Source organism: Emys orbicularis, chromosome 12 (assembly GCF_028017835.1).
Source record: "Emys orbicularis isolate rEmyOrb1 chromosome 12, rEmyOrb1.hap1, whole genome shotgun sequence".
NCBI classification, from domain to species: Eukaryota; Metazoa; Chordata; order Testudines; family Emydidae; genus Emys; species Emys orbicularis.
This window is the reverse complement of record NC_088694.1, coordinates 35,340,682-35,368,431: the sequence shown is the minus strand read 5'-3', so window position 1 is coordinate 35,368,431 and position 27,750 is coordinate 35,340,682. Positions and strand designations below refer to the sequence as shown.

The 27,750-nt window shown below is 46.4% G+C and overlaps 1 protein-coding gene across 1 annotated transcript in view; it reads left to right on the top strand.

The window, feature by feature from the left end:
* The window catches only part of LOC135886051 (cytosolic phospholipase A2 gamma-like), a 979,292-nt gene that overhangs the window by 57,021 nt on the left and 894,521 nt on the right, over positions 1-27,750 (top strand). Inside the window, 3 exon segments of the mRNA XM_065413941.1 lie at positions 1,520-1,674; positions 3,003-3,171; positions 8,184-8,356. Coding sequence (XP_065270013.1) covers positions 1,520-1,674; positions 3,003-3,171; positions 8,184-8,356 — 497 coding nt within the window.

The window sequence follows — 27,750 nt, the reverse complement described above, 5'->3', positions numbered from 1 at the left end:
TTCTAAAATCAAATTTTTCACAGAAAAAAACTGTCGACATTTTCTGGGAAATTATTAGATTGAAATCTCTGTCATTGTTGTTCACGAAAAACAGATAATGCTTCCATCCCTGTGGAATGAAACAACTTTGAAATTTCAACTTTTTTTGCAGGGGTAGGGGAATTTTTTGACCAGCTCCAACTGACTTTCTGGGTGTTCATGGGAAGTAAATAAAAGGGACTTCAAATGCAACAGAAGGGAATGTGGGGCTTTATTTGGACAGATGACTGTCAACAGGTTGTTGCTGTATTTACCACACTCCATAGTGAGCTAGTGTCAAAGCAAACCTAAAATGTGCCTGGGTTTTAGTATGATTCTGAACCTACCCTGAGACAGAACTTCTTAATAAGGCAGCCGGGATTCTCCTAAAATGGAGTTTTACCAAACGCTAGCTCAGATATGTGTTTGTGGACAATGCTCATGTGCCACTGAGACGGTTTAGAGGCTAATTTCTCAAAATTAGAGCTGAGGTTTTTCAAGGAGCCTAAGGGCAAGATTTTGGTTCCTAAAGATACCGATAGACATCTGGGGTTAAAGGGATTTTGACACCTAAGACCAGATTTTTAAAGGTATTTAGACATTGCTGTGGTCAGTGTTGCAACACCTGACTGATTTAGGACTACGGACTGTCAAAGGGATTTTGGCTCCTAAGTGCCTAAATCCCTTTTGAATATTGAGATTTAGCCTCCTAAATCAGTTAGGTGCTGAGCGCAGCAGTGCCTAAATCCCTTTAACAATCTGGGCCCTGGGCACTTTTGAACATCCCACTGGGCCTCTCTCTGTATCTTTAGGCACCAACCCATCTTTGCAAGTGTGGCCCCTCATGGTAATTACAAAAGTACTAAGCAGGGTAGGCTCCTAACTCCCACTAGTTTCAAATGGAATTCGGTACCTGTCAGTGACCAGGATGGGGGATGTCATCTCTAATGGCTAGAGCAGGAGTCAGACCTAGTGGTTACAGCAGACACAAGTAGCTGAAATCGGAGCTGAGGGTCAGTGCCAGAGTCAAAGGTCAGTGGCCGGTGCTGAAGGTCAAAGCCAGAGTCAGAGGCCAGAAATCAGAGCCGGTTACCTGGAGCAAGGCAAGGTGGGTGCAAGGCTGGGCACAAGGCAGGATCAGGAGCTCTCGCAGCCATGGGTGAATGCTTTGAGCAGCCAGTGCCCTGCCACTGGTCATAAGAGCAAGTCAGCAGATGCCTACAGCCAGTCGGGTGGTTGGGCTAATCAGGAGGCTCAGCCGGGGGCCCAGTTGTGGGAGGGGGAGGGGTTAAGATAGCATGTAAGCAGGCTAGCTCTGGGTCCTTACTCTTGACAGTGCCTAACCTGCTTAGGTGCCTTAGGAAATCCCACTAGAAGTTTATCTGCCAGTTTAGGCACCTTTGAAAATGCACATAGAATTCAGGGGGATTTGGGCACCTCAGTCATTGTGACCCCTTGGAAAAATCACAGCCTAAAACAATATGTGGATGCACTTTCGCAGGTGAAGCCCAATCCACTGGCTTGACCAACCACAAATTCATCCACTTGATCGATGCCGGCATTGCCATAAATTCCGCTTACCCCCTCGTTCTGCACCCAAAGAGGAAAGTGAAACTGATCCTCTCCTTCGACTTCAGCGACGGGGATCCTTTCGAGGTAATGACTGTTATTTATTGTGATGTCTCATAGACTATTATAGACTCATAGACTTTAAGGTCAGAAGGGACCATTATGATCATCTAGTCTGACCTCCGATACCTTCTCCTCCAATGAGACTCCCACTCAAACTCCCCTGTTAGCAGCCCTGTTTGCCGGCTCCTGTGCCGCTGCTCGCAGCTGTGCCGCTGCCTGGCTGGGTGGCCGCTTTTATAGGCCCCCTAATCAGCCAAGCTCCGCCCCCTACTCAGGGCTCAGGGCTCAGCTGCCCTCCCAGCACACTGCCCCTACAGGTCTCCCAACGCCCCAATTGGGATCAAGCACTACACAAATACCTAGGACTTGACCCATGACCCAGTGAGGTTACACTGTTGTTAGCAGCAGTAATTTAGATTCCCTGAAGGTTCTGTGGGAATCACAATTTGAGATGTGTGGACATATAGGATCCACTGGGAATATTTACCTTATTACCTGCAAGGTCGCTTGGGCTTGGGGTAAGGGCGTGTGACCAGTCATGACATTTCTTTCCCTTTGGATATCATGGAAGAAGAGAAAATTCCTTGAAGTTCAGTTTTACTCTGTGTAAAAATGACATCTGCTTACTCCACAGATGTGCCCCTGTGTGTATCACAGTCTTATCTGATGTGCTAAATGACAGCCATTAGGTTTGACCACATTTTATTTCTGTTAGCACCAAAGAGCCAAGAGCACTCTAGCAGGAGGAGATGGGGTCAGTAGAAATGTGAACTGAGTTCCAATAAGTCAGTTAGAACGCTGCAATTTTGCTAACCTCAGCCTCACATATGACTAGTGTGCCATAGGTGATATTGTCTCCCTCTAGTGGCCACACTACTATAACACTTTGCTACTTTGTTTACATCGAGTACGAGTTTTCCTATAGGTGAATTTGTAAAGAAAATGAAACAAAACAAAAATCAAACTTGGACTTTTGGAGGAGCTGAAAATCTGGGTTTCCATTTCTGTTTATTACCTTGGGCTGAGGTTTTCAAAGTTGCCTAAGGGATTAATTTTAATGGGAACTGGGCATCCACATCCCTTAGGAGCTTTTGAAAACCTCAGCCACAGTATATGCATTGTTATGCAAAGATTCTGGTTACACAGATATGGCAACAGGGTCATGTCCAGTTTCCCCTGGAGGCCCTTGATTGGTCAGTCCCTTAGAGGCTACTTGGAATGTTTGTATACTATAGGTGAGGAGTATTTTTAACTCTCTAGCCTGGCCATATTAGTGACGTCACATTTTATTAGTGGAGATGGTCATTTTTATTTATTTATTTATTTTAAAATCACTTTTCCCTCCTTCCCAGACCATCAAGAAAACTGCCGAGTACTGTGAGGCAAATTACATCCCATTTCCCAAGATAGACCCAGAAAAGCTGAAGGACACAGATACCCCCTCCAGTTGCTACATCTTCAAAGGAAAAGACATTCCCACCGTCATGCACTTCCCGCTCTTCAACAAGGAAAATTGTCCAGGTAACTTTATTGTACACCTCTTCTAAAACTCTATGGGCTAAATTAACAATGGGACTTTGGTGCCTCATTGCCGGTTTAGCCAACGAAATGTCAGAATCAGGCCTCATTGGGAATCACAAAACCCCTGCTCAGCTGCCACCAAACTCTGTAGGAGCCTGCACTTGCTCAGGGCCTCAGTTTTTGCAGGAAAGTGTCTGTGTTTCTGTCTCTGGGCATGTGCACTGCTGCCCCATACCAGGCTTCCAGATACCTAAGCCCCAGCATGATGCACAAACTGCGGGAAAAGAGGTGTTCCTCTCCCTCACTGAGCTGTGAGCTCCAATCTGGCTGCCTGCTGGATTGGGCCCCACACATGTGCTACGACTATAGCAGGAGGAGGAGGGACCCCCTCCCTCATAACTAATAGCCCAGGGGTTACAGTAGTCACCTAGCATGTGGAGGGCCTTGGTTCAACACCCCCTGCAGCTCCCATTGGCCAGGAACAGGGAACCATGGCCAATGGGAGCTTTGGGGGTGGTACCCTCAAGTGAGGGCAGTGCGCGGAGCCCTCTGCCCCTGATCCCCCAGGGCCACAGGGATGCGGTGCCAGCCGCTTCCGGGAGTGGTATGGGGCCAGGCCAGGCAGGGAGCCTGCGTTAGCCCCGCTGTGTGCTGCTGCCACCCCAGAGCCGCACAAGGTAAGTGGTGCCGGACCAGAGCCCGAAACTGAATCCCTCCTGAACCCCACACCCCAACCCCCTGCCCTGAGCCCCCAACCTCCTGCCCTGAGCCCCCTCCCGCACTCCGGATCCCCTCCTGCACCCCAACCCCCTGCTCTGAGCCCCTGCCGAACCCCTCCTGCACCCCAACCCCCTGCCCTGAGCCCCCTCCCGCACTCTGCATCCCCTCCTGCACGCCAACCCCCTACCCTGAGCCCCCTCCAGCACTCTGCAGCCCCTCCCACACCCCACACTCCCTCCCGCACCCCAATCCCCGCCCCAGCCCTACATTCATGGCCGTGCATGCAATTTCCCCACCCAGATGTGGCCCTCGGGCCAAAAAGTTTGCCCACCCCTGCTACAGAGTGTCTATCGTCACAGGTGAGAACCCCAAGCAGAGACAGGTGCCTCCCTCCAGCCTGGACTTGGGTGCTGAACTCCATCTGCGCTTAGAACACACCCCTCTCCTGGGCATCTCCAGCCTAGCATGCTGGCCTTTGTGGATCACTTTCCCAGGAGCCTCTCTCTCTTCATTGCACCGGGAGCCTGGGCACCCAACTCAGCCTTTGTGAATCCCAGTGATTTTTCTAGGGGTCTAAAATTAGGCGCTGTGACTCTCAGTAACTCAACACCTGAGTTCCACTGTGAACCTCGCCCCATGTGTCTGAATCGGAGCTCACAGACTGAAATGGAGCTACACCTGATTGACTGGTGAAAATGAGCAGAGGAGCTCAAGTATTGCGACTGTCTACGAGAGCTGGGTCCATCTAACCCTCTGTGCTGACTCTGACAGTGGCCAACACCACATGATTCACAAGGAGAGGCACAAAACCCTTTAATAAACAATTAAGAATAAACCTTTCCCAGGGAAGTAGTTCATGTATGGGTTTATTCAGGCAGGTTTAATATCTTTTGCATTGTCTCTTAATCCAGTCTGATACAACCATGGATGTTCGTATAATATCCAACCCTTCCTACAATCCTTCTGAGAACTGGGTCCTGCTAGTATCCTGCAGCAATGAGTTCCACAGATCACTCATGTGCTCTACTAAATAATCTCCCATCACCAGTTTTACATGTGCTGCTATTCAATTCTTTGAGAGTCACCCTGGAGACAGAAATTAGGCCCTTTGGTTCATGCTAATCAAGCCAAAAGTGCAAATCCTTATTGATCAATGTTTTAAATAATTTTATTTATATTTTACCCAAATCAAATGGATTTCTCTGGATTTGCACCCTTTGTAACTGAGAGGAGATGTGGCAGAATAGGTCACCTTCAGCAGGGAGTGGAAAAGGGGATACAAACTCCCTTGGACTCAGTGGACAGATTCAGCTTTGACCTGCTGCACTGTAAATACAAATGCAGACCCTCAAAAGGATTTGGGCACCTAACTCCCATCAACCTTATGGCTGTCCAGCAAAAAAAGGTGGCTGAAAGATTATTCTGCATTTTCCCTAGTTTGCATAGGGTAGTGAAATAAAATAGATAAACCGAGAGAGGTGGGTAGGGGGTAACTCATCAGTAGAGCACCTCTTTGTGGCCAGGGGTGGCCTAGCAGCTCTCTCCCCATCTGGAGACCCCCAGCTGATCACCACCCTGGTGGGCTGCCTTTTCCCAGGACTTGTCCCTCCAGCCAGGTCACAATGTACATCCTCCCCTTCCTGGGTACCAGGTTCCCACAAATAAAGGTCCAGTGTCCTTATGTCAGGTCTCTGGCACCAACTCTACATCCTAGGGAGCTTGCACAACCTTGCCCCATGGCTTCCAGTCGTCCTTGTCCCCTTCTCAAGGACTCCAGGCCGTTTTCTCCAGTGGCTGATAGGAGAACCCTGGCCCTCGCACTCTACCGGGTGTCAGCCCAGGGGCCTTATAAACAACAGACGAGTTCTGATCCTTCAAGCTTCTGCTGCTGCTGCCTCCCGGGGCTTCCTCCTCCCATGGCCTTTTACAGGCCTTCTTCCTCCACAACATCTCTAGGTTCAGCTTTGTTTCAGGGCCAGGGCTCTCCCCTTCAATCCTCTAATCCACAATTCAATTCAATTCAATCCACAAATCCCAGGCTGCAGGCCTTGTTAAAGGCCAAGAAGGGTACTGTGGTTGCAGAGGGGCATCCCAAGGGTAGGCAGAGGCAGCAGGTCCAAACCCTCCTTGCCAATGATGAGTGGCAATTATACTGCAATCCGCCACAGTGAGCGGGGGCTAGATGGTGACTGGCAGTAGTCCATGACTGAGGCAAGGTGGGGATAGAGGGTTAGGGGTTCCCCTGGGTGGGGAGACCCTGAGACTGCGGGGGTATTGCCAGGGGGCAGCACCCAAAAGACAAGGGGCACCGGGTCCTGGGCGGGACATGGGAGCCAGCGGCAAGTGGGACATCGGCCTGCAGAGGGCGCTCTGGAGCTGGAAAAAGAGCTAATTCCCAGGACACCAGCAGGAGGTGCCGCAGGGGTGAGTCCCGCCTCGTTACAACCTCACATTTGTCTTTGTTGAATTTCATTTTGTTCTCTATAGCCCTGTTCTCCAATACATCAAGATCCCTCTGAATCTTACCTCTGTCCTCCAAAGTCCTCTAGATTTGTGTCATCTGCAAACTTGACAAGTATGTTCTCTATTCCTACATGCAGGTTTTTAATAAAGCTGTTAAACAACACCAGACCCAGAACAGATCCCTGGGGAACCCCATCTGAGACCTCCTTCCAATCCAACATCATTCCATTAATAGTTACTCTTTGTTTGTAGTTGTTTAACCAATTATGGTTTAACCACTTAATAGTAGTTCTGTCGAGCCTGCATTTCTCCAGCTTACTTATCAGAATGCCATGTGAGACTGTGTCAAAAGCCTTGCTGAAGTCCAGGTATATTATGTCCACTGCATTCCCCCATCCACCAAATCAGTTACCCTGTCAAAGAAGGAAATAAAGCTGGACCTCTCCTGTCATCCGTAAGTTCGTAAATATTATTGCCAGTGACTCCGAGATTTCTTCAGCTAATTCCTTCGGCTCTGCTGATCTGAATTCATTCAAATTGGTCTGAAAATCTGTGACAGGTTCTTTACTTATGTAGATCTGCTTCCCTTCCCCTTTATTGTCTATGATAATGTCACTAGTTGTCCGGTCACATGTTATTTTGTGTGGGGGAAAAAACTAGGAAAAACTTTCTAACTCTAAGGGTAGTTACATTCTGGAATAGGCTTCCAAGGGATGTAGTGGAATCCCCATCTGAAGATTTTAGGAACAGCTTGGACAAAAACCTGTCAGGGATGGTCGAGGTTCACTTGGTCCTGCCTCAGCACAGGAAGCTAGAGTTGGTGACCTCTCAAGGTCCCTTTCAGCCTGACATTTCTGTGAGTCTATGAAAACCTCAGGACTTGGCTATGTTGTTCCCCTGCCTCTTTAGGTATCTGGATTCTATGGTTCTGGGAGCAGTAAAAGTGTAAAAACAGTACAATTGTTTCTCTCTATTTGGCACTGTGACAGGGATGGGACTCACCACCTGGCGCCTCCTGCTGGGTGTCTCTGGGAATTAGCTCTGTACAGTGGAGCACCCCCTCCTGGTGGTGTCCCATCCATCGTCTCGCCCTCGGTTGGCATCTGAGCCCGCGTCACTCACCAGCTCGCGTCATCCTTTTCAAGCACTGCCCTCCGGCAGTGCCCTTAGTCCATCCACACCCCCTTCCGGGGGAGGGGTGTCAATTAACTGTCTCTTTGCACCCCGGCCAATGTGGGCAAATGCACCCCCAAAGTCACATCCCTCTTGGCAGGGGGTTGGTGCAGCCCAAGACGGCCACTCCCGTCGTCCGGGTGTAAGGCAAGGGGGAAGGGGGGGACCCAGCCCCCCCCCACTACTCTGGGTCCCAACCCAGGGACCCTCTAGTGGCAGCCATCCTGCCCTCCTTCTCTCCGTCCGTCTGTCCACATCCCTGGGCCGCTTCCCCTTCGGCCCCTCGCACCGGTTAGGCCCTTCCCCTCAGGGCCTGCAGCCTGGCAGACACTGGGCTGGAGTTCCCTTCTGCTTCCCAGAGCCTGCACAGCACTGCGCTGTGCTGTCCCAGTGCTAGTCTCCCACTTCTGGAGACAGACCTTCCCCTCTCGAAGGCCTGGGACAGACTGCCTGCTCTCTCTCTGAGCAGCCTTTTTATAGGGCTGAGCCTGGCCCTGATTGGCTGTCTCCAATCTGGGCCCTGATTGGCTCCCACTAAGCCCTTCTCTGATTGGCTGCCCGTCTGCGCAGGCGCACTGGCCTGCTGCAGCCCACACTCTCAGGGAGTGGGGCAGTCCGCCCCACTACAGGCACTTATCCACCTGTTTTATTCCTAGGTGAAATAGAGGACTTCAGAGACAGGTTTACCACCTTTACTTCATCCTACCCAGAGGACGATGTCAAACAACTCCTCAAAAGAGCAAAGATGAATGTATCCAACAACAAGGAGAGGATTCGGAAGGAGATCCAGCAGATTGTATCCTCCTCTCATGAAGGGCAGAAAATCTGTGTCTGGCTCTGACTCGCACATTTCCAGCAAGGCTGTTCACTGTGACCAATTAGAACCTAAGTAGAGCAGGGAGGAGTTAGTTTTCCTGGATAAGATTCACAAAGGGATTTAGGCACCTAACTGCCCCTGTAGGTGCCTGAGTCCCAGATTTAAGCACCCCTGGGATTCACAAAACTCTTGCTCAGCTGCCACAGAACCCTGTAGTATCAAAACTCCCTTGGCACTTAAGTTGTTGCAGTGAAATTTCCCTGGGTGCCTATGTTTCAGCCTTGGGTCATGTGCACTGCAGCCACTATCTCGGTGTCCAGGGGCCTAAGCCCCAGAGTGATTCCTGACCCAGGAAAGACAGCCATTCCTCTGCCTACCTCACCTGTGGAGCCTGAGCCTTGGTGCAAGAAGGAGGAAGATGGCCTCCCTCAGAACTGTTAGCCCAGTAGTCAGCATACTCAGCTGGGACCGAGGAGACCCCAGGTCAAGTCCCCTCGCTGCCTCAGGGGGAGAAGGGATTTGAAGAGACATCTGCTACCTCTGAGGTGAGGGCCCTTGTCACTGGGCAGTGGGATAGTGTCATGGTGCGAGGGCAGAGGTGAGGGGGGGAGGATGGCGGCTTCAATCCCCCCGTTGAAGCTGTTCCACTGTTGATTAAAGAATTAAAGAGAAATTTGGCCAGAAAGAGAGAGAGAGCAAGGGTGAGAAGCCTGATGGCTGCAGCACTCCCCTCTGAGTTCACAGACGTGGGCTCTAGTCCCCCGGCTTATAGCCTGCAGTGGTGGTCCCCACAGGCGAGCTATGCGGAGTTTGTGCATTGCAGTGGGGCTTAGGCATCTGTATGCCTAGAGCAGGGCAGCCATGGACACGCCCACGGGCACCTAGGGAAATCTTACTGCCAAAACTTAGGTGTCAACTGTGATAAAGCGTCTACAGTGTCCAGTGACAGCTGAGTGGGGGGTTGAAAATCCATCCTGTTTTGTTCCATGAGACCTACCCAGGAGATTTCTAATGCATTGTAGGCTTTAATTATTGACTGTTCAATGAATGGCACAAAAGAAGGTTATCCATGTTACTACAAACATCCCAGGGCTAGTGATACAGAAATTAACTAACAAAAGAAGAGGACTCCATTACAAATAAGAGGCCAGGTTATGAGCTCAGTGAGAAAACAAAGGACCAGCTCCCCTCTGCCTGCGGGGAAGAAGGGATTTGAGCAGGGATCTGCCATGTCTCAGGTGGCTGCCAGAACCACTGGGCTGTGAGCTATTCAGACATGGAGCATCCTCAGTTGCTCCTCCTGAAGCTGTTCCACTGGGGCTGAATAACAAAAGGGAAAGGGGACGGGATATTGGGCCCCTCCGTTCCTAGCTAAGTGCTCTAACCACCAGGCTAGATAGTCATTCTCAGGCCAGGTCTACACTACATACTGGCTCATCCATTGGCCTCCAGTGGAGTAAGACTGATTTACACCAGATGGAGGATCTGGCCAATTGACTCCAAAGAAGCCAATGATTTAATCCAATGGGGAGCTGAAGTAGGATTCTAGCCCTTGTGGTTGGAGAGGAAAGCTGGAAATGTGACCCCTACATGCTCAGTAGCCAGAAGATGAATAAACCTCCACCTAACATTGTATATTTCCTTTTGTTTTGTTTATATCTCATCATTTTTAAGCCATTCTTATCCTTTTTTCAGACCTGTCTCATTAAGTTTGCATACATGGGTTGAGTTTCTGGGCTTGCCTTTGGGCCAGTTTCCCCTGTGATCATGGGGTGTGTCAAGGTTCCTTCCCCACTCTGAACTTTAGAGTACAGATATGGGGACCTGCATGTAAACTTGTAAGCTTAACTACCAGCTTAGATCTGGTTTTGCTGCCACCACTCCCAAGTGCTAACTCCCTTCCTTGGGTAGCCTTGAGAGACTCCTCCACCAATTCCCTGGTGAACACCGATCCAAAACCCCTTGGATCTTAAAACAAGGAAAAATCAATCAGGTTCTTAAAAAGAAGGCTTTTAATTAAAGAAAAAAGGTAAAAATCATCTCTGTAAAATCAGGATGGAAAATAACTTTACAGGGTAATCAGATTCAAAGAGCCCAGAGGAACCCCCTCTAGCCTTAAGTTCAAAGCTACAGCAAACAGAGATAAACACTCTAGCAAAAGTAACATTTACAAGTTGAGAAAACAAAGATAAACCTAACACGCCTTGCCTGGCTGTTACTTATAAGTTTGAAATATGAGAGACTTGTTCAGAAGATTTGGAGCACATGGATTGATGTCTGGTCCCTCTTAGTCCCAAGAGCGAACAACCCCCAAAACAAAGAGCACAAACAAAAGCTTTCCCCCCACCAAGTTTTGAAAGTATCTTGTCCCCTTATTGGTCCTTTGGGTCAGGTGTCAGCCAGGTTACCTGAGCTTCTTAACCCTTTACAGGTAAAAGGATTTTGGAGTCTCTGGCCAGGAGGGATTTTATAGTATTGTACACAGAAGGGCTGTTACCCTTCCCTTTATAGTTATGACAGGGTGTGATTGCAGCTGGTGTGGACAGTTCCCAGGTTGCTTTACTCTAGCTACTAAGTGCTGGAGCATTAAAGCCATGGCAGTGCATGCTTCAGCACAGACTTGCCGTGCAAGGAAGGTCACAGGGTTCCAGGTGGGCTCCTCCAGCCTAGGCTGAAGCAGACACTGCTGCAGTGCCATTGCTCCGGTACCTAAGCGAGCTAGATTAAAGCTGACTCAGGCATGTCTACACAAGCTGCAGTCACACCCCATGATTGCAGTGCAGACATACCCTTCACAGCAGCGTTAGTTTGAGGCCTAACTTTAGTGTCACTCGAGCTGTGGCTTTTGTCTCTTGAAAAAGATACATGTTTTTATAGTAAAACCCCTCAATTGTGGGATTTGTAACTGTACCCTGGATTTTAAAACGTATTTCCAATTTCAGGCAGAGCAGTTTCGTTGGGTTATCTTTTTGTATTCTGGGCAATTTGTTTATGCAAAACTTAAAAAAACAAAGTAACACTATTTTTAAAGAGCTCCTTTAACCAGTTTGAAAGCTCTAACAGGTCGTCTTACATTTTATTTTAGTATTGTAAAGCCCTTCTTTTCATGAGGGTTTTGTCTAACATTGCTATTACCTTGGGACTTATTTCTTCACAATTCACATTCCTGTATACTATTTTTACAGAGTGGTTTCTTACTCTGCAAGGCGTTCAGGCAAAAAAAAAAAAACAAATCACTTACTTAAAATTACTTAAATCTTTGTGTAAGTTGTATCACAGAGATGATAGTTATTTGGTGATGGAAATTAAGTAAATGGTATTTTTTAAAATGTAAACCGTGACAATGTACGTCAGTAAATAATCTCCCTAAACAAAGGCTGGGTTACTTCAGTGGTCCTTATCATGTGCAAAAGACAGAAGGGTTTTATTTAGCATCGCCTGCTGCAGGTGAGGTGCTCCCTTCAGCCATTTCACTCAGCAGCCACAGGCAAGACACTGGGAGCTGTTGTCAGTTGTCGGCTGCATTTGTGTGTTCTCTCTGTGTGCAGTACCAGCTCTGCGCAGGTAGCTGATTCAGCAAATCTCAGTCTAACTGCTCAAGAAGACCACAGACTCGGTATGACACTCTGCACCCCATATTCACCATAGTGATATGATTACGATATTATTATGATGCATCTTGTACAAAATATGTCATGTGAGGTGTCAATGGGAAAGTTATGGTTTGCTAAATAGGATTATCCTATTTGTGTGCATGTATCATTTTTGTATCTGTAGTTATGAATATTGACTGTGCATCTTTATTTCAAATGTGCTTACTCCTGGGTGACACCCACAAGCTAGTTTACATCCAGTCTAGTCAGCACATTGTGAGTGGACTAGTCAAGGTAATGGCCAATTGGCAAAAACAATGGGTCATGGGATAATCTTATCCTCACCTGATGGGCTTTCCTATGGATGCTTCAGCCAGTATATAAGTAATGGCTGCTATGACTCATCAAAGTATGCACGGGCATGTGACTAGATCATGGGATTCTGGACTCCATCTTGTGCCTGTACTGTGCCAGGAACTTTGTTTGGAACAAAGACTTTCCCTCCACATTGTTACCAAAATGTTGGGTCCGCCTAGCTGAGACCTAATAACAGCCAGACAGGGATAAGGAAAAGGTTGCTTTATTCTGCAGAAGAAAGGAGAGCTTTGCACCTTGGTACAAAAACTTTGTTTTACACACATTTTATAGATTTTTTTATACATATTTAGACAAAGGCCCTTGCCATGTTAATACTTGACTGGTGGTTGCCAGACCTGTGCTTTTGCTATCTGGTTAGTGAAAACCAGTTTGGGACCAGCTTCAACTACCTTAAGGCCTTGAAAGGGAAGACAGTTGAAAAGTTTAGGCTACTGTGTACTTGAGGTGTCTGCTTCCCCCTAATGGCCGCTGGCTGCCATAACGGCTGCTAGCTATTAAGGGGGGGTCGCTGCTGACTGTCACAGTCCCCCCTTCGGGCCTGACAAATCCAAATTGTCAGGTCCGTTACGCAATTTGCGATTAAGCTGGAGGGAAAGATATTGTGTTTTTTTATGGGCGGCAGAGCCCTTAGTAACAGCACTATATAAATATGTTGCATATTGAAACATTATTTAAATAACATATAGAAAGAAAAGAAGGAAAATAATTTACTTGACAATTTTTTGGAAGAGCCCCGTGAACCATGACCCAAGGTTTGGGAGGAGGTCCTTAAAACTAAAGGTGTGATTAAGAGATACAGCATGGAAAACAACAGCAGCATTTTTAATGGCTTGTAAATTTTGCTTAATTAAGCCGGAATATTAACATAGAAACAACATTTTTTTTGATGCAAGCACAAGCCCCCCCAATTCAGCATTTATGGCATTTAACATACGCCTATTTTGCAGCGTTATTTTTGCTATTTTATTGATTTTTTGCTGTAATTTTTGGAAAGCGTTTAAAGAGGCATTAGCTGCCTTTTCAAGCTCAGCAGAAATATTTATTACCACCTTTTTTAATTTTGCTACTTTTAGTCCAGGGATAAGCGCATGAACAAAGGAATGAAATCCCGTTTGCTTGACTACTAGGGGATTTTCGGCTTGTTTAATTTGAGCTTTTTTTAAGGGGGTGAAGAGCTTATGAGAATAGGTTTCCAGGTTGAGGATTTGGCGTGAGTTTAGCGTGGTGTTTACAACAATTTTTAAGGGGTAAAAGGTTTTATTTTTAATACTAAACCGAAGGGTTTAATTATAGGCTTTTAGGGGGAGGTAACCCATTTCCCCCCCCGGTTTTTTTAGCATTCTCCAAACAAAGGGGCAGGTTATACCCGATTTTAAGAACTTTAAAAAAGAGGGACCCCCTTAGCTGCTTAGTAATAATGCTAAGCTTTAGATTTTTGTTGTTGTTGTTGTTATATGGATATTTTTTAACCCATGCCCGTTTAGTTTTTTGTACTACCTGTAAGGAGAGTACTTCCGAGAGATTTGCAGGTACAGCCCACAACTCTATTTTTTTTTAGAGCTGGTTTTGTGATATAGCTAACAATCAGACAAGTGTCCCAACGTGGCCATTCGCTGAAGAGGTTTAGCGGCTGGGTGTGGGTTAGTTTGTACAAAGGGCAGACCCAAAAGTAATAGCCACTGCAGCACCGTCCGAGAACCCATAGTTATAAAGTCTTAGGACTTTGTTTGCCAGAACAGAAGCTTTAGTTCCTTGAGAGGTTTAGCTTTTTAGGTATTGTTCGCTTTTGGCTTTTCCGGGTGGGAAGAGCTGGTGGTGCTCCCTCGAGGTCCGAAGTTGTTTGCTTTTGGCCCCGTCCTAGGGGCTATCTTGACTTGGGTGTGGTGTATTCAAGTGTTTTGCTTTTTCACTCGAATAGCAGTATGAGAGGTAAGAAGGACTTGGAAAGGGCCCGACCACTGGGGTTGGAGAGGCTCGTGTTTTTACTTTTTTACATAGACCCAGTTTTCTGGTTTGATCCGGTGAGCAGGTACATCAGCAGGTAGGGACTGAAACTGAGCTGCATACCTGTGAAGAGACATGAGAGTGGTTTGGAGGGAAACAATGTATCTGGTTAACTTTTTGTCCCCCCCCCCGCAAGCTGCTAAATTGGTTACAGGTCCTGGGTTAGTAAATCCGGTGTATTACACTGGTCTACAATTTTTGAGAAGTCGTCTGCTTCAGAGATAAAATGTGCTATTTATTATGTATTTTGATGTGCTGAATTCAAATATGACTATTAAAACAACTGATTGGCTACTGTTTCTAAGATATTTAAGTTTTTACATTTTATGTGTATGTATATTGTGTAGATAGTAGAGTTTTAATCATAAATTGTAAACCTAGGTCTTTTCATGTGTTTATGGTTGCTTTACATGATAATATTTCACCTGTCCTGTTTATGTAACACTTTAAAAATCAGCAAAAGGGTTATATAAATAAAATGTATTATGAAACAAAAGGCAAACAACTATTCTGTACATAGTTTAGTCCTATTCAGTGTCTACTCGGCGCTTCTTGGCTTGTCTCTTGTATTCATTAAATGGAGCATCTCTTGTCACTGTCCAGCAATAGTCTGCAAGCATTGATGGGCTCCATTTGCCCTGATAGCATTTCTCCATTGTTGCAATGTCCTGGTGAAATCGCTCGCCGTGCTCATCGCTCACTGCTCCGCAGTTCGGTGGAAAAAAATCTAGATGAGAGTGCAAAAAATGTATCTTTAGTGACATGTTGCAACCAAGGCTTTTGTATGCCTTGAGGAGGTTTTCCACCAACAACCTGTAGTTGTCTGCCTTGTTGTTTCCGAGAAAATGTATTGCCACTAACTGGAAGCTTTCCATGCCGTCTTTTCCTTGCCATGCAGTGCATGGTCAAATGCATCATCTCGAAGAAGTTCACGAATCTGAGGACCAACAAAGACACCTTCCTTTATCTTAGCTTCACTTTACCTGGGAAATTTTCCACGGAGGTACTTGAAAGCTGCTTGTGTTTTGTCAATGGCCTTGACAAAGTTCTTCATCAGACCCAGCTTGATGTGTAAGGTTGGTAACAAAATCTTCCTTGATTCAACAAGTGGTGGATGCTGAACACTTTTCCTCCCAGGCTCCAATGACTGTCGGAGTGGCCAATCTTTCTTGATGTAGTGGGAATCTCTTGCACGACTATCCCATTCGCAGAGAAAACAGCAGTACTTTGTGTATCCAGTCTGCAGACCAAGCAAGAGAGCAACAACCTTCAGATCACCACAAAGCTGCCACTGATGTTGGTCATAGTTTATGCACCTCAAAAGTTGTTTCATGTTGTCATAGGTTTCCTTCATATGGACTGCATGACCAACTGGAATTGATGGCAAAACATTGCCATTATGCAGTAAAACAGCTTTAAGACTCGTCTTCGATGAATCAATGAACAGTCTCCACTCATCTGGATCGTGAACGATGTTGAGGGCTGTCATCACACCATCGATGTTGTTGCAGGCTACAAGATCACCTTCCATGAAGAAGAATGGGACAAGATCCTTTTGACGGTCACAGAACATGGAAACCCTAACATCACCTGCCAGGAGATTCCACTGCTGTAGTCTGGAGCCCAACAGCTCTGCCTTACTCTTGGGTAGTTCCAAATCCCTGACAAGGTCATTCAGTTCACCTTGTGTTATGAGGTGTGGTTCAGAGGAGGAGGATGGGAGAAAATGTGGGTCCTGTGACATTGATGGTTCAGGACCAGAAGTTTCATCCTCTTCCTCTTCCTAGTCTGACTCAAGTGAGAATGATTCTGGTGCATTAGGAACCGGCAGTCCTTCTCCGTGGGGTACTGGGCGTATAGCTGATGGAATGTTTGGATAATGCACAGTCCACTTTTTCTTCTTTGACACACCTTTCCCAACTGGAGGCACCATGCAGAAGTAACAATTGCTGGTATGATCTGCTGGCTCTCTCCAAATCATTGGCACTGCAAAAGGCATAGATTTCCTTTTCCTGTTCAACCACTGGCGAAGATTTGTTGCACAAGTGTTGCAGCATATGTGTGGGGCCCACCTCTTGTCCTGATCTCCAATTTTGCAGCCAAAATAAAGGTGATAGGCTTTCTTAACCATAGTGGTTATACTGCGCTTTTGTGATGCACAAGTCACTTCACCACAAACATAGCAGAAGTTATCTGCACTGTTCACACAAGTACGAGGCATCTCTGCTCACTTTGGCTAAACAGAAATGTGTCCTTTTGCAAAATCAAACACTGACAAATAAGAGAGCACGACACTGTATGATTTCTAGAGCTGATATAGGGCAATTTGTTCAGCAGAGTGATGTAAGCTTCGTTATGATTGCATCATCCATGACTTCTAGGAATAACATGATGTAATTCATATCATGTATGACGCAATACCAACTTCAGATTGCATCATTCATTGTTTTGCCTAAAAAGCAAGTACTGTCCAAACCCAGTCATAGATTTATTCATAGATCCAGTCAAAGATGTGTATTAGTCATTTCTGGTTTAAATTGAGATCCCTTCCCTTTATAACTCACTTATCCTCCACCATTCCCAAGTCAAGGGTCGTATATACTGACCCAATAGCATATCTTGAAAACTAGAGCCAATCAACAATTTTAAGCATCATTTTCCTTCTCAGTGACCCAGAATTAGTAAAGTTTGACTACATTTATTTCAAAAGCATTTTGGCTGTAGAGCAGTGTTATCTGCCAAATAAAAGTTTAAAAGGTGAGAGAGCAAGCCGGCCCCTAGGGGCAGTTCGAACTGCCAAGAGGGCCTAAGGTAGAGCCTGAAGCCACTTTAACCCAGTCTGTGCACACAATTTGGAGAGCTTAAGCTTTAAAGTTTGGTTCATTTTTTTCACTTGTCCAGAAGATGGTGGTCTCCAAGGGGTATGTAGAAGCCAGGTAATATCTAGGGCCTTAACAATGTGTTGAATAACCTGGGCGGTGAAATGAGTTTTTTGATTAGAGTTAATAGACCTAGGAGGGCCAAACCTAGGGATGACATGGTTTAATAAGGTCTTTCCTACTTCCAAGGTGGTTGCTCATTTAGTCAGGAATGCTTCGGTCCAGCCAGTCAGTTGGCATACAATTACAAGAAGGTACTTGTAGCTTTGGTACTTAGGCATTTCTGAGTAGTTAATTTGAAGTTGCTCGAAGGGTGTGTATGCCCATAACCTGGCTCCGGGGGGGGGGGGGGGCTTTAGGTTCCCCCCTTGGATTGAATTTTGCACAGATGTTACAAGTAGCAAGGACTTGTTTGGCTTCCTGGAATACTTTAGGGGCATACCAAAGTTTATTTACAGTAGCTGCTATGGCTTTTGCTTTACCGTGTGTTTTTTGGTGTAGCTTAAATAGGGCAGGTTGCAGAGCAGCTTGGGGCAGGGCTCTTCTCCCATCAGGTAGTTGCCATTTCCCCTCTGGCATCTTGGTGGCCCCCATGCTTTCCCAACGCTCGACCTTTAATGACTTAGGGGTAAAAGGGGTTGGGACTGGAGTTGGTGGGGTGGAGGATGTGAGTACCATCTGGTTGGTAACATAAGGCTGTAGGGAGGCTGCTTTTGAAGCTGAATCAGCCAGCCAGTTTCCACAGACGGTGGGATCATTTTTTTTTTTGATGGGCCTGAACATGGATGATGGCAATCTTGGATGGCAGGTGTATGGCTTTTAATAGTTCCAGGATCAAGAGTCCATGTGCTATTTTAGGGCCACTGGAGGTAATAAACCCACGCTCTGCTTAGAGTTGGCCCGTGGCATGGCAAACGCCAAAGGGATATTTCGAGTCACTATATATATTTACAGACTGACCTGCTGCCAGCTTACATGCTCGGGTGAGGGCTACCAATTTCTCCACCTGGGCTGAGGTGGAGGGTCCCAGAGGCGCAGATTGTAATACCTTAAACTGGGTGGTTACTGCAAATCCAGATATTTGTTGGCCCTTTATGACCCGAGCCGAGCCATTTGTATACAGCTCCAGTTTAGCATTTGGAATGGGCACATTTGAAAGATCTGGTCGAGGTTTTTCTTGATGATGCACTGATTAGGAGAACAAACCAGGACGTTATTTACATACAAGAGATATGTAGACCCACCCGGTAGGCTGATATTAGCTAAGTCACGTGTCAGGATAGAGGAGAAAATAGTCGGGGACTCAACATATTCTTGCGGGAGTTGAGTCCAGGTCAGTTGTTTTGCTTTTTTAGTTTCTGGGTCCTTTTATGTAAATGCAAAGATATTTTAGCTGTTTTTATTTAGAGGAATACTAAAAAAAGCATTACACAAGTTTATTACCGAATAACAAGCAGTACCTGCTGGAATGGCAGTCAGGATTGTGTGGGGGTTAGGTACCACATTGTATCTAGCTTGAACAACCTTATTTACTGCACGTAAGTCCTGGACAAATCGGTATACCGGGTTTTTTTTTGAGTCTATGTCAGGTAACCGGAGGACGATCCTGTCATCTGAAAAGAAAATCTGAGCATGCAGTTAACACAACAGGTCTCTGCCTAAGAGATTAACTGGGGAATCAGGAGCTAGCAGAAAGGCATGGGAGGCGGAGACTTCAGAGATTTTTATAGTAGCTTCCTGTAACATAGAACAGTCAAATGGCTTTTTGCCTATACCCATTACCGGAATACTTTTATTTGTGAGGCGCTTTTTTTTTGGCTTGGCAGTGACAGTAGAAAGGGCATTTTTTTTTGAACACCGGGTAAAGGCCATTTACTTAACATATAATTTAAAGGGCTATTTTTAGAGGGTTTTACCAAAGACCCACCCATCTGCCTGCTGACACATTAACAGAGAATTACACAGAGAACAGAGGGAATTATGGCCTAATAAAATTTTATTACAGGAATTTTTACTAATACTGACCGCTACAGGGGACGGGACAGAAGGATTTTAATTTGACCTTAAAGCTTTATTGCATGAGATGGCTTTTACTTTGAGGAATTACGAATGAGAGGCTTAGTTTTGTTTACACACCTAAAGCCCAAATGTATAAGACAGAAAATTATTAACCAGTTAACCAGAACAGAACCAGAACCAGAGTCAGATAGTGTTTTTTAATTTTATTAGGGCTTACATTATCGGAGCACGAACCCCAGGGGCTGCGGTGAAGTGAGTAAAAGGGGCTAAGCACCCTGTTGGCGCCGTTCCTAGTTCGCCGCAGCCATCCGGAGTCCAATGTCCGAGCTAGGAGGGTCCCATCCGGGTCGCCAGAAACTATTACCGAAATGTTGGGTCCGCCTAGCTGAGAGCCAATAACAGCCAGACAGGGATAAGGAAAAGGTTGCTTTATTCTGCAGAAGAAAGGAGAGCTTTGCACCTTGGTACAAAAACTTTGTTTTACACACATTTTATAGATTTTTTATACATATTTAGACAAAGGCCCTTGCCATGTTAATACTTGATTGGTGGTTGCCAGACCCGTGCTTTTGCTATCTGGTTAGTGAAAACCAGTTTGAACCCAGCTTCAACTACCTTAAGGCCTTTAAAAAAAACAGTTAAAAAGTTTAAGCTACTGTGTACTTAAGGTGTCTGCTTCCCCCTAATGGCCATTGGTTCAAGTGACTGTAAAGCTTTGTCTGAGGCCTGGTCTACACTGGGGGGGGGGGGGTGTCGATGTAAGATACGCATCTTCAGCTACAGGAATACTGTAGCTAAAGTCAACATATCTTATTCCAACTTACCTCCCGTCCTCACGACGCAGGATCGACGGCCGCGGCTCCCCTGTCAACTCCGCTACTACCGCTCACTCCGGTGGAGTTCTGGAGTCGACGGGGAGCGCGTTCGGGGATTGATATATCGTGTCTTAATGAGACGCGATATATCGATCCCCGATAAATCGATCGCTACCCGCCGATACGGCGGGTAGTCTGGACATACCCTGAGACTCGATTGAAGCATTGTACTCTATAAGCTTCTTTTGGATCAGAAAAAGGCTCATCTGCAGACTTGTACTCAAATTGTTTTTTTCATTTGTGCAAGCTTTTAGTCTGGAATACTGGAGTCACATCTAGATCTTTGGCAAGTTCATTGGCACCAATTAACACTTCTTGAAAACCCTTCTCTCTGTAGGTTTTTAACCAGTTACAAAGCTTTTTGAATGAAGAAATTCCTGCAGAAATATCCATTGGATCACTCTGTAGCTCTTTGCTCACAAAATTCACTTGAAAAAGTAAATCATGCCAGAAAACTAGCGAAACCAAAAACTTATAATTCTTCATTTCAATAGCCAGCGATTCAGCTTCACTTTTTGCTTGAGCATCATCAATTGTTTCTGCTACCTCTACGAGTGCATCATAAAACTCCCCTGCTTGGTACCGCAGAGCTTTGACGCTTTGCATTTTACATTCCCATCCTGTTTCTCAAAGAGGCTTTACAGAAAGGCCAGTAACATGTTTTCTAAAAATAGTCCATCTTTTAGTACAGGCCATATTACTCCAAAGAAAACAGCTGAGGGCCGAAACCCCCCGGCCCCGCAGAAACACCCCCCCCCCCAGCGCCGCCCGGCCCCGCGGAAACAAACCCTCCTTCCCCAGCACCGCCCCGCTGAAACAGCTAAGGTTTGGGGGGGAGAGGGTGTGATACTTTATTAAGAATTTTTCAATTAAATCAAACAATTAAAAAAAAAATTTTTTTATTAATCATGGAAAAATGAAAAATATCTGTTCCGTTGAAAGAAAACATTTGTACTTTTCGTAATTACCTTGCAAATTTAATGAGAAATATTACATCTCTTTTCGGCAACAAGCTTGTCGCATTCGGGGGTCATATTTGAAGTGGATATTTTCATAATGTCTTCCAAATGTTCGTCAGTCAGAGAAGAACGTTGCTTGTTTTTATTCATGTTCATGATGGAAAATGTTTGTTCACATATGTAAGTGCGTCCAAAAATGCTGAACGTTTTCAGTGCAACTTCATTGTCCAGACTTTTGTAGAAGTCCCGCAAGCTGCTTTCTCTGTGCTTATTTCGGTAAACTGCCGAACACTGAAGTTCAATAACCTCCAACTGCAAATCTAGTGGCACTTCCTCTGGATCCACAGAAAAGGGATCTTCAATCAGCTTCAACTGGATGTCTTCTTCTTTAGACAAAGTAAGTCTTCTGTCAAATTCTTCAATCAAAAGAATGATGTGCTTTGCGTATTTTTCTCCTAACTCGGCTTGTTTGTGCCGAGGGATACGCTGTGCACAAGTGGGAAAGTGACACATTTCACCTTTTGACAGCTGACTTCTGAAAAGTTTCAATTTCATTTTGAAAGCTTTCACTGCTGCACACCTTTGAAATATAAGTTGATTTTTTCCCTGAAGTTGAATGTTGAGATCATTCAGGTGTGTTGTAATATCACAAAAGAAAAAGAGATCTTGAATCCAGGACTCATTTTCAATCTCTGGGAATTTTATTGGCCCATTTTCTAGGAAATTTGCTACCTCCTCTGTCATAACTATAAAGGGAAGGGTGACAGCTCTCCTGTGTACAGTGCTATGGAATCCCTCCTAGCCAGAGACTCCAAATCCTTTTACCTGTAAAGGGTTAAGAAGCTCGGGTAACCTGGCTGACACCTGACCCCAAGGACCAATAAGGGGACAAGATACTTTCAAATCTTGGGGGGGGAAAGGCTTTTGTGTGTGTCCTTTGTTTAAGGGGTTGTTCGCTCTTGGGACTGAGAGGGACCAGACATCAATCCAGGTTCTCCCCATCTTTCTAAACAAGTCTCTCTTATTTCAAAATTGTAAGTAAAAGCCAGGCAAGGCGTCTTAGATTTACTTTGTTTTCTCAACTTGTAAATGTACCTTTTACCAGAGTGCTTATCTTGTTTGCTATACTTTGAACCTAAGACAGAGGGGATTCCTCTGAGCTCTTTAAGTTTGATTACCCTGTAAAGTTATTTTCCATACTGATTTTGCAGAGATGATTTTTACCTTTTGCTTTAATTAAAAGCCTTCTTTTTAAGAACCTGATTGATTTCTCCTTGTTTTAAGATCCAAAGGGGGTTTGGATCTGTATTCACCAGGAGTTGGTGAAAGGAAGGAGGGGGGAAGGGTCAATCTCTCCTTGTTTAAGATCCAAGCAGTTTGGATCTGTATTCACCAGGGAATTGGTGAAAGGTTTCTCAAGGCTTCCCAGGGAGGGAATCCATCGAGAATGGTGGCAGCGGGACCAGAGCTAAGCTGGTAGATAAGCTTAGCAGTTTTCATGCAGGCCCCTACATTTGTACCCTAAAGTTCAAAGTAGGGATACAGCCTTGACATGGTGGCACAGCGGTGGGATCGTTTTAAACCCAAAAGCCAGTAAGAGATTGTTTTTTCCTTCTAGCTGCTTGGAGAGCAGAGCTGAAGGTAGATGCATATCTTATCTCTCCTTGCCTGAAGGCAGAGGTGTTAAGTTTTTTTTAACAAGGTCCTTTGTTAAGAGAACGGTTCAATCAGTGAGCAAACTTTGATCTGGTAAAGGTAATTTACAATCTGAATTGTGTTTTTTTTTCTTTTTACATCCTCGGGAGTAGCTTGTTAGAAAGTCTCTGTTAACTCAGCAGCACTCAGCAGGAGCCTGAGCTAAATACATCCCAGTTTCAGTCAACTGCAGAGGGGTGTGGCCCAGCACAGGAAAGCAGGAAAATGACTACCAGTGAAGCAGCTAGCAAACTAGAACTGGCCAGACTAGAAGCAGAAGAAAATGAGAAAAAACATCAGAGACTACTTCAAATTAAAAAACTCGAGAAAGAAGCCAAAGAGGAGGCCCACAAGAGAGAGATGGAGCTGGAAAAAGCCAAACATGAAAGAGAAGAGAAAGCCAAACAGGAGGCCCATGAAAGAGAAGAGAAAGCCAAACAGGAGGCCCATGAAAGAGAAGAAAAAGCCAAACAGGAGGCCCATAAAAGAGAGATGGAACTGGAAGCAGCAAGGACTAGGCAGGGTGCATCAGACCATCCTAACAACTCCTCTCCAGGTACCACTTCCCATCCCAGGAAATTCCCCACCTACAAGGCAGGCGATGATACTGAGGCCTTCTTAGAAAATTTTGAAAGGGCCTGCCTTGGATACGACATCCCTCCAACCCAGTACATGGTAGAGCTGAGGCCGCAGCTCAGTGGACCCTTAGCAGAGGTGGCGGCTGAAATGCCTAAGGAACACATGAACAGTTATGAACTTTTTAAAAACAAGGCCAGAATCAGAATGGGGCTAACACCTGAGCATGCCCGTCGGCGGTTCAGAGCCCTAAGGTGGAAACCTGATGTGTCATTTACCCGACATGCCTACCACATTGGGAAAAATTGGGATGCCTGGATATCAGGAGCAAATGTTAAATCTACGGAAGAGTTGCCCTTCCTATTGCAAATGGAGCAGTTTTTAGAGGGTGTTCCTGAGGAAATAGAAAGGTACATCCTAGATGGGAAGCCCAAAACTGTAACCGAGGCGGGGGAGATTGGAGCCAAATGGGTGGAGGTGACAGAAAAGAAAAAAGCTAGTAGCAGTTGGAGCGAATATCAGAAGGGGCAAACCGAAACAAAACCTTATCACCGGGGACAACCCAAGGCCCCACCCACATCCCATGGGAAACCCCAGACGCCTTCTCACCCCACCACACCAGTCTCCATCAACCAACATCGCCCCGGTGATACCTTAGCAGGGCGATGTTTTAAATGTAATGAACTGGGGCATATAAAGGCTCACTGCCCCAAGAACCCCAACCGATTACAGTTCATTACACCCCAATCACACCAAAGAACCCCAGACCCAGATGCCTCTCTCATACCCTCGGAGCGAAGGGAAACCTTGAGAGTGGGCGGAAAGAAGGTTATCGCTTGGAGGGACACTGGGGCACAAGTGTCAACTATTCACCAATCCCTAGTGGACCCCAAACTCATCAACCCGGAGGCTACAGTGACAATTCAACCCTTCGTGTCACAGTCTGTAACCTTGCCTACAGCCAAGTTGCATGTCCAGTACAAGGGCTGGTCAGGAATGTGGACTTTTGCAGTCTATGACAATTATCCCATTCCCATGCTACTGGGGGAAGACTTGGCTAACCATGTGAAGCTAGCCAAGAGGGTGGGAATAGTCACCCGCAGCCAGGCTAAGCAAGCTTTCACCCCCATCCCTGTTCCTGAGCCGTCCACCAGGACCCCGCCTGTGTTACCGGAGACCCAACCACAGGTGGTGGAACCGGATCCCCTGCCAACGACTGCAACAGCCGTAGTGGATCCAATCCCAGAGACCCAGCCAAAGCCAGTCCCAGAACCGGAACTGGCAACGCAACCAGCACCAGAACCATTGCCAGCACTGAGTCCAGCGCTTGCAAGCCCGTCTACAACTCCAATGCCAGAGGGCACCAGCGAGCCTAAACTGGCGGAAGCAGCAGATAACCCTACCCAAGAGGCTCAGCCAGAGCCTGAAATACCACATAGTGCACCAGCGGACAGCGGTTCACAGTCAATGGAAAAAGCCCCAGCACCTACATCGCTTCCAGAGGGACCAAGCCCCAGCCCACAGTCCAAGGAGGAACTGATGTCTCCAGCATCAAGGGAACAGTTCCAGGCCGAGCAGGAAGCAGATGACAGCCTTCAGAAAGCTTGGGCGGCGGCCCGGAGCACCCCACCACCTCTCAGCTCTTCTAACCGATCCTGGTTTGTTGTAGAACAAGGACTTTTATACAAGGAGACTCTTTCTGGTGGGCACCAGGAAGACTGGCATCCTCAAAGACAGTTGGTAGTTCCCACTAAGTATCGGGTAAAGCTCTTGAGCTTAGCCCATGATCATCCCAGTGGCCATTCTGGGGTGAACAGAACCAAAGACCGGTTGGGGAAGTCCTTCCACTGGGAGGGAATGGGCAAGGACGTTGCTAATTATGTCCGGTCTTGTGAGGTGTGCCAACGAGTGGGAAAGCCCCAAGACCAGGTTAAAGTCCCTCTCCAGCCACTACCCATAATTGAGGTCCCATTTCAGCGAGTAGCTGTGGATATTCTGGGTCCTTTCCCAAAGAAGACACCCAGAGGAAAGCAGTACGTACTGACTTTCATGGATTTTGCTACCCGATGGCCGGAAGCTGTACCCTTAAGCAACACCAAGGCTAAAAGTGTGTGCCAGGCATTAGCAGACATTTTTGCCAGGGTAGGTTGGCCCTCCGACATACTTACAGATTCGGGAACTAATTTCCTAGCAGGGAACATGAAAAACCTGTGGAAAGCTCATGGGGTGAATCACTTGGTTGCCACCCCTCATCACCATCAAACCAATGGTCTGGTGGAGAGGTTTAATGGAACTTTGGGGGCCATGATACGTAAATTCGTAAATGAACACTCCAATGATTGGGACCTAGTGTTGCAGCAGTTGCTTTTTGCCTACAGGGCTGTACCACATCCCAGTTTAGGGTTTTCACCATTTGAACTTGTGTATGGCCGCGAGGTTAAGGGGCCATTACAGTTGGTGAAGCAGCAATGGGAGGGGTTTACGCCTTCTCCAGGAACTAACATTCTAGACTTTGTAAGCAACCTACAAAACACCCTCCGACACTCTTTAGCCCTTGCTAAAGAAAACCTAAAGGATGCTCAGGAAGAGCAAAAGGCCTGGTATGATAAACATTCCAGAGAACGGTCCTTCAAAGTAGGAGACCAAGTCATGGTCTTAAAGGCGCTCCAGGCCCATAAAATGGAAGCGTCGTGGGAAGGACCATTCACGGTCCAGGAGCGCCTAGGAGCTGTTAACTATCTCATAGCCTCCCCCACCTCCAACATAAAGCCTAAGGTATACCATGATAATTCTCTTAAGCCCTTTTATTCTAGAGAATTAAACGTTTGCCAGTTTACAGCCCAGGAAACTGATGACGCGGAGTGGCCTGCAGGTGTCTACTATGAAGGAAAAAGGAATGGTGGCGTGGAAGAGGTGAACCTCTCCACGACCCTGGGACGTCTGCAGCGACAGCAGATAAAGGAGCTGTGCACAAGCTTTGCACCGATTTTCTCAGCCACTCCAGGACGGACCGAACGGGCATACCACTCCATTGACACAGGTAATGCTCACCCAATTAGAACCCCACCCTACCGGGAGTCACCTCATGCCCAAGCGGCTATACAAAGGGAGATCCAGGACATGCTACAGATGGGTATAATCCGCCCCTCTACCAGTGCATGGGCATCTCCAGTGGTTCTAGTTCCCAAACCAGATGGGGAAATACGCTTTTGCGTGGACTACCGTAAGCTAAATGCTGTAACTCGTCCTGACAACTATCCAATGCCACGCACAGATGAGCTATTGGAAAAATTGGGACATGCCCAATTCATCTCTACTTTAGACTTAACCAAAGGGTACTGGCAAGTACCACTAGATGAACCCGCTAAGGAAAGGTCAGCCTTCGTCACCCAGGCAGGGGTGTATGAATTCAATGTACTCCCTTTCGGGTTGCGAAATGCACCCGCCACCTTCCAAAGACTTGTAGATGGTCTCCTAGCAGGATTGGGAGAATCTGCAGTTGCCTACCTCGATGATGTGGCCATTTTTTCTGATTCATGGACAGAACACCTGGAGCACCTGAAAAAAGTCTTTGAGCGCATCCGGCAGGCAGGACTAACTGTTAAGGCTAAAAAGTGTCAAATAGGCCAAAACAGAGTGACGTACCTGGGGCACCAGGTGGGTCAAGGAACTATAAATCCCCTACAGGCCAAAGTGGATGCTATCCAAAAGTGGCCGGTTCCAAAGTCAAAGAAACAGGTCCAATCCTTCTTAGGCTTGGCCGGATATTATAGGCGATTTGTACCACACTACAGCCAAATCGCCGCCCCGCTGACAGACCTAACCAGAAAGAAACAGCCAAATGCAGTTCAGTGGACTGATAAGTGTCAAAAGGCCTTTAACCAGCTTAAGGCAACACTCATGTCTGACCCTGTGCTAAGGGCCCCAGACTTTGACAAACCGTTCCTAGTAACCACAGATGCTTCCGAGCGAGGCGTGGGAGCAGTTTTAATGCAGGAAGGACCAGATCAAGAATTCCATCCTGTCGTGTTTCTCAGCAAGAAACTGTCTGAGAGGGAAAGCCACTGGTCAATCAGCGAAAAGGAATGCTACGCCATTGTGTACGCGCTGGAAAAGCTACGCCCATATGTTTGGGGACGGCGCTTCCAACTACAAACAGACCATGCTGCGCTACAGTGGCTTCATACCGCCAAGGGGAATAACAAAAAACTTCTTCGGTGGAGTTTAGCTCTCCAAGATTTTGATTTTGAAATACAACACATTTTGGGAGCTTCTAACAAAGTGGCTGATGCACTCTCCCGGGAAAGTTTCCCAGAGTTAACTGGTTAACAATTGTTCTTGTAATGAAACATATTGTTAGTTTTTATATAATCAGTAGTATGTCTAAAGGTACATGTGTTTTATTAACTCTGTTTTCTCCTAAAGCTC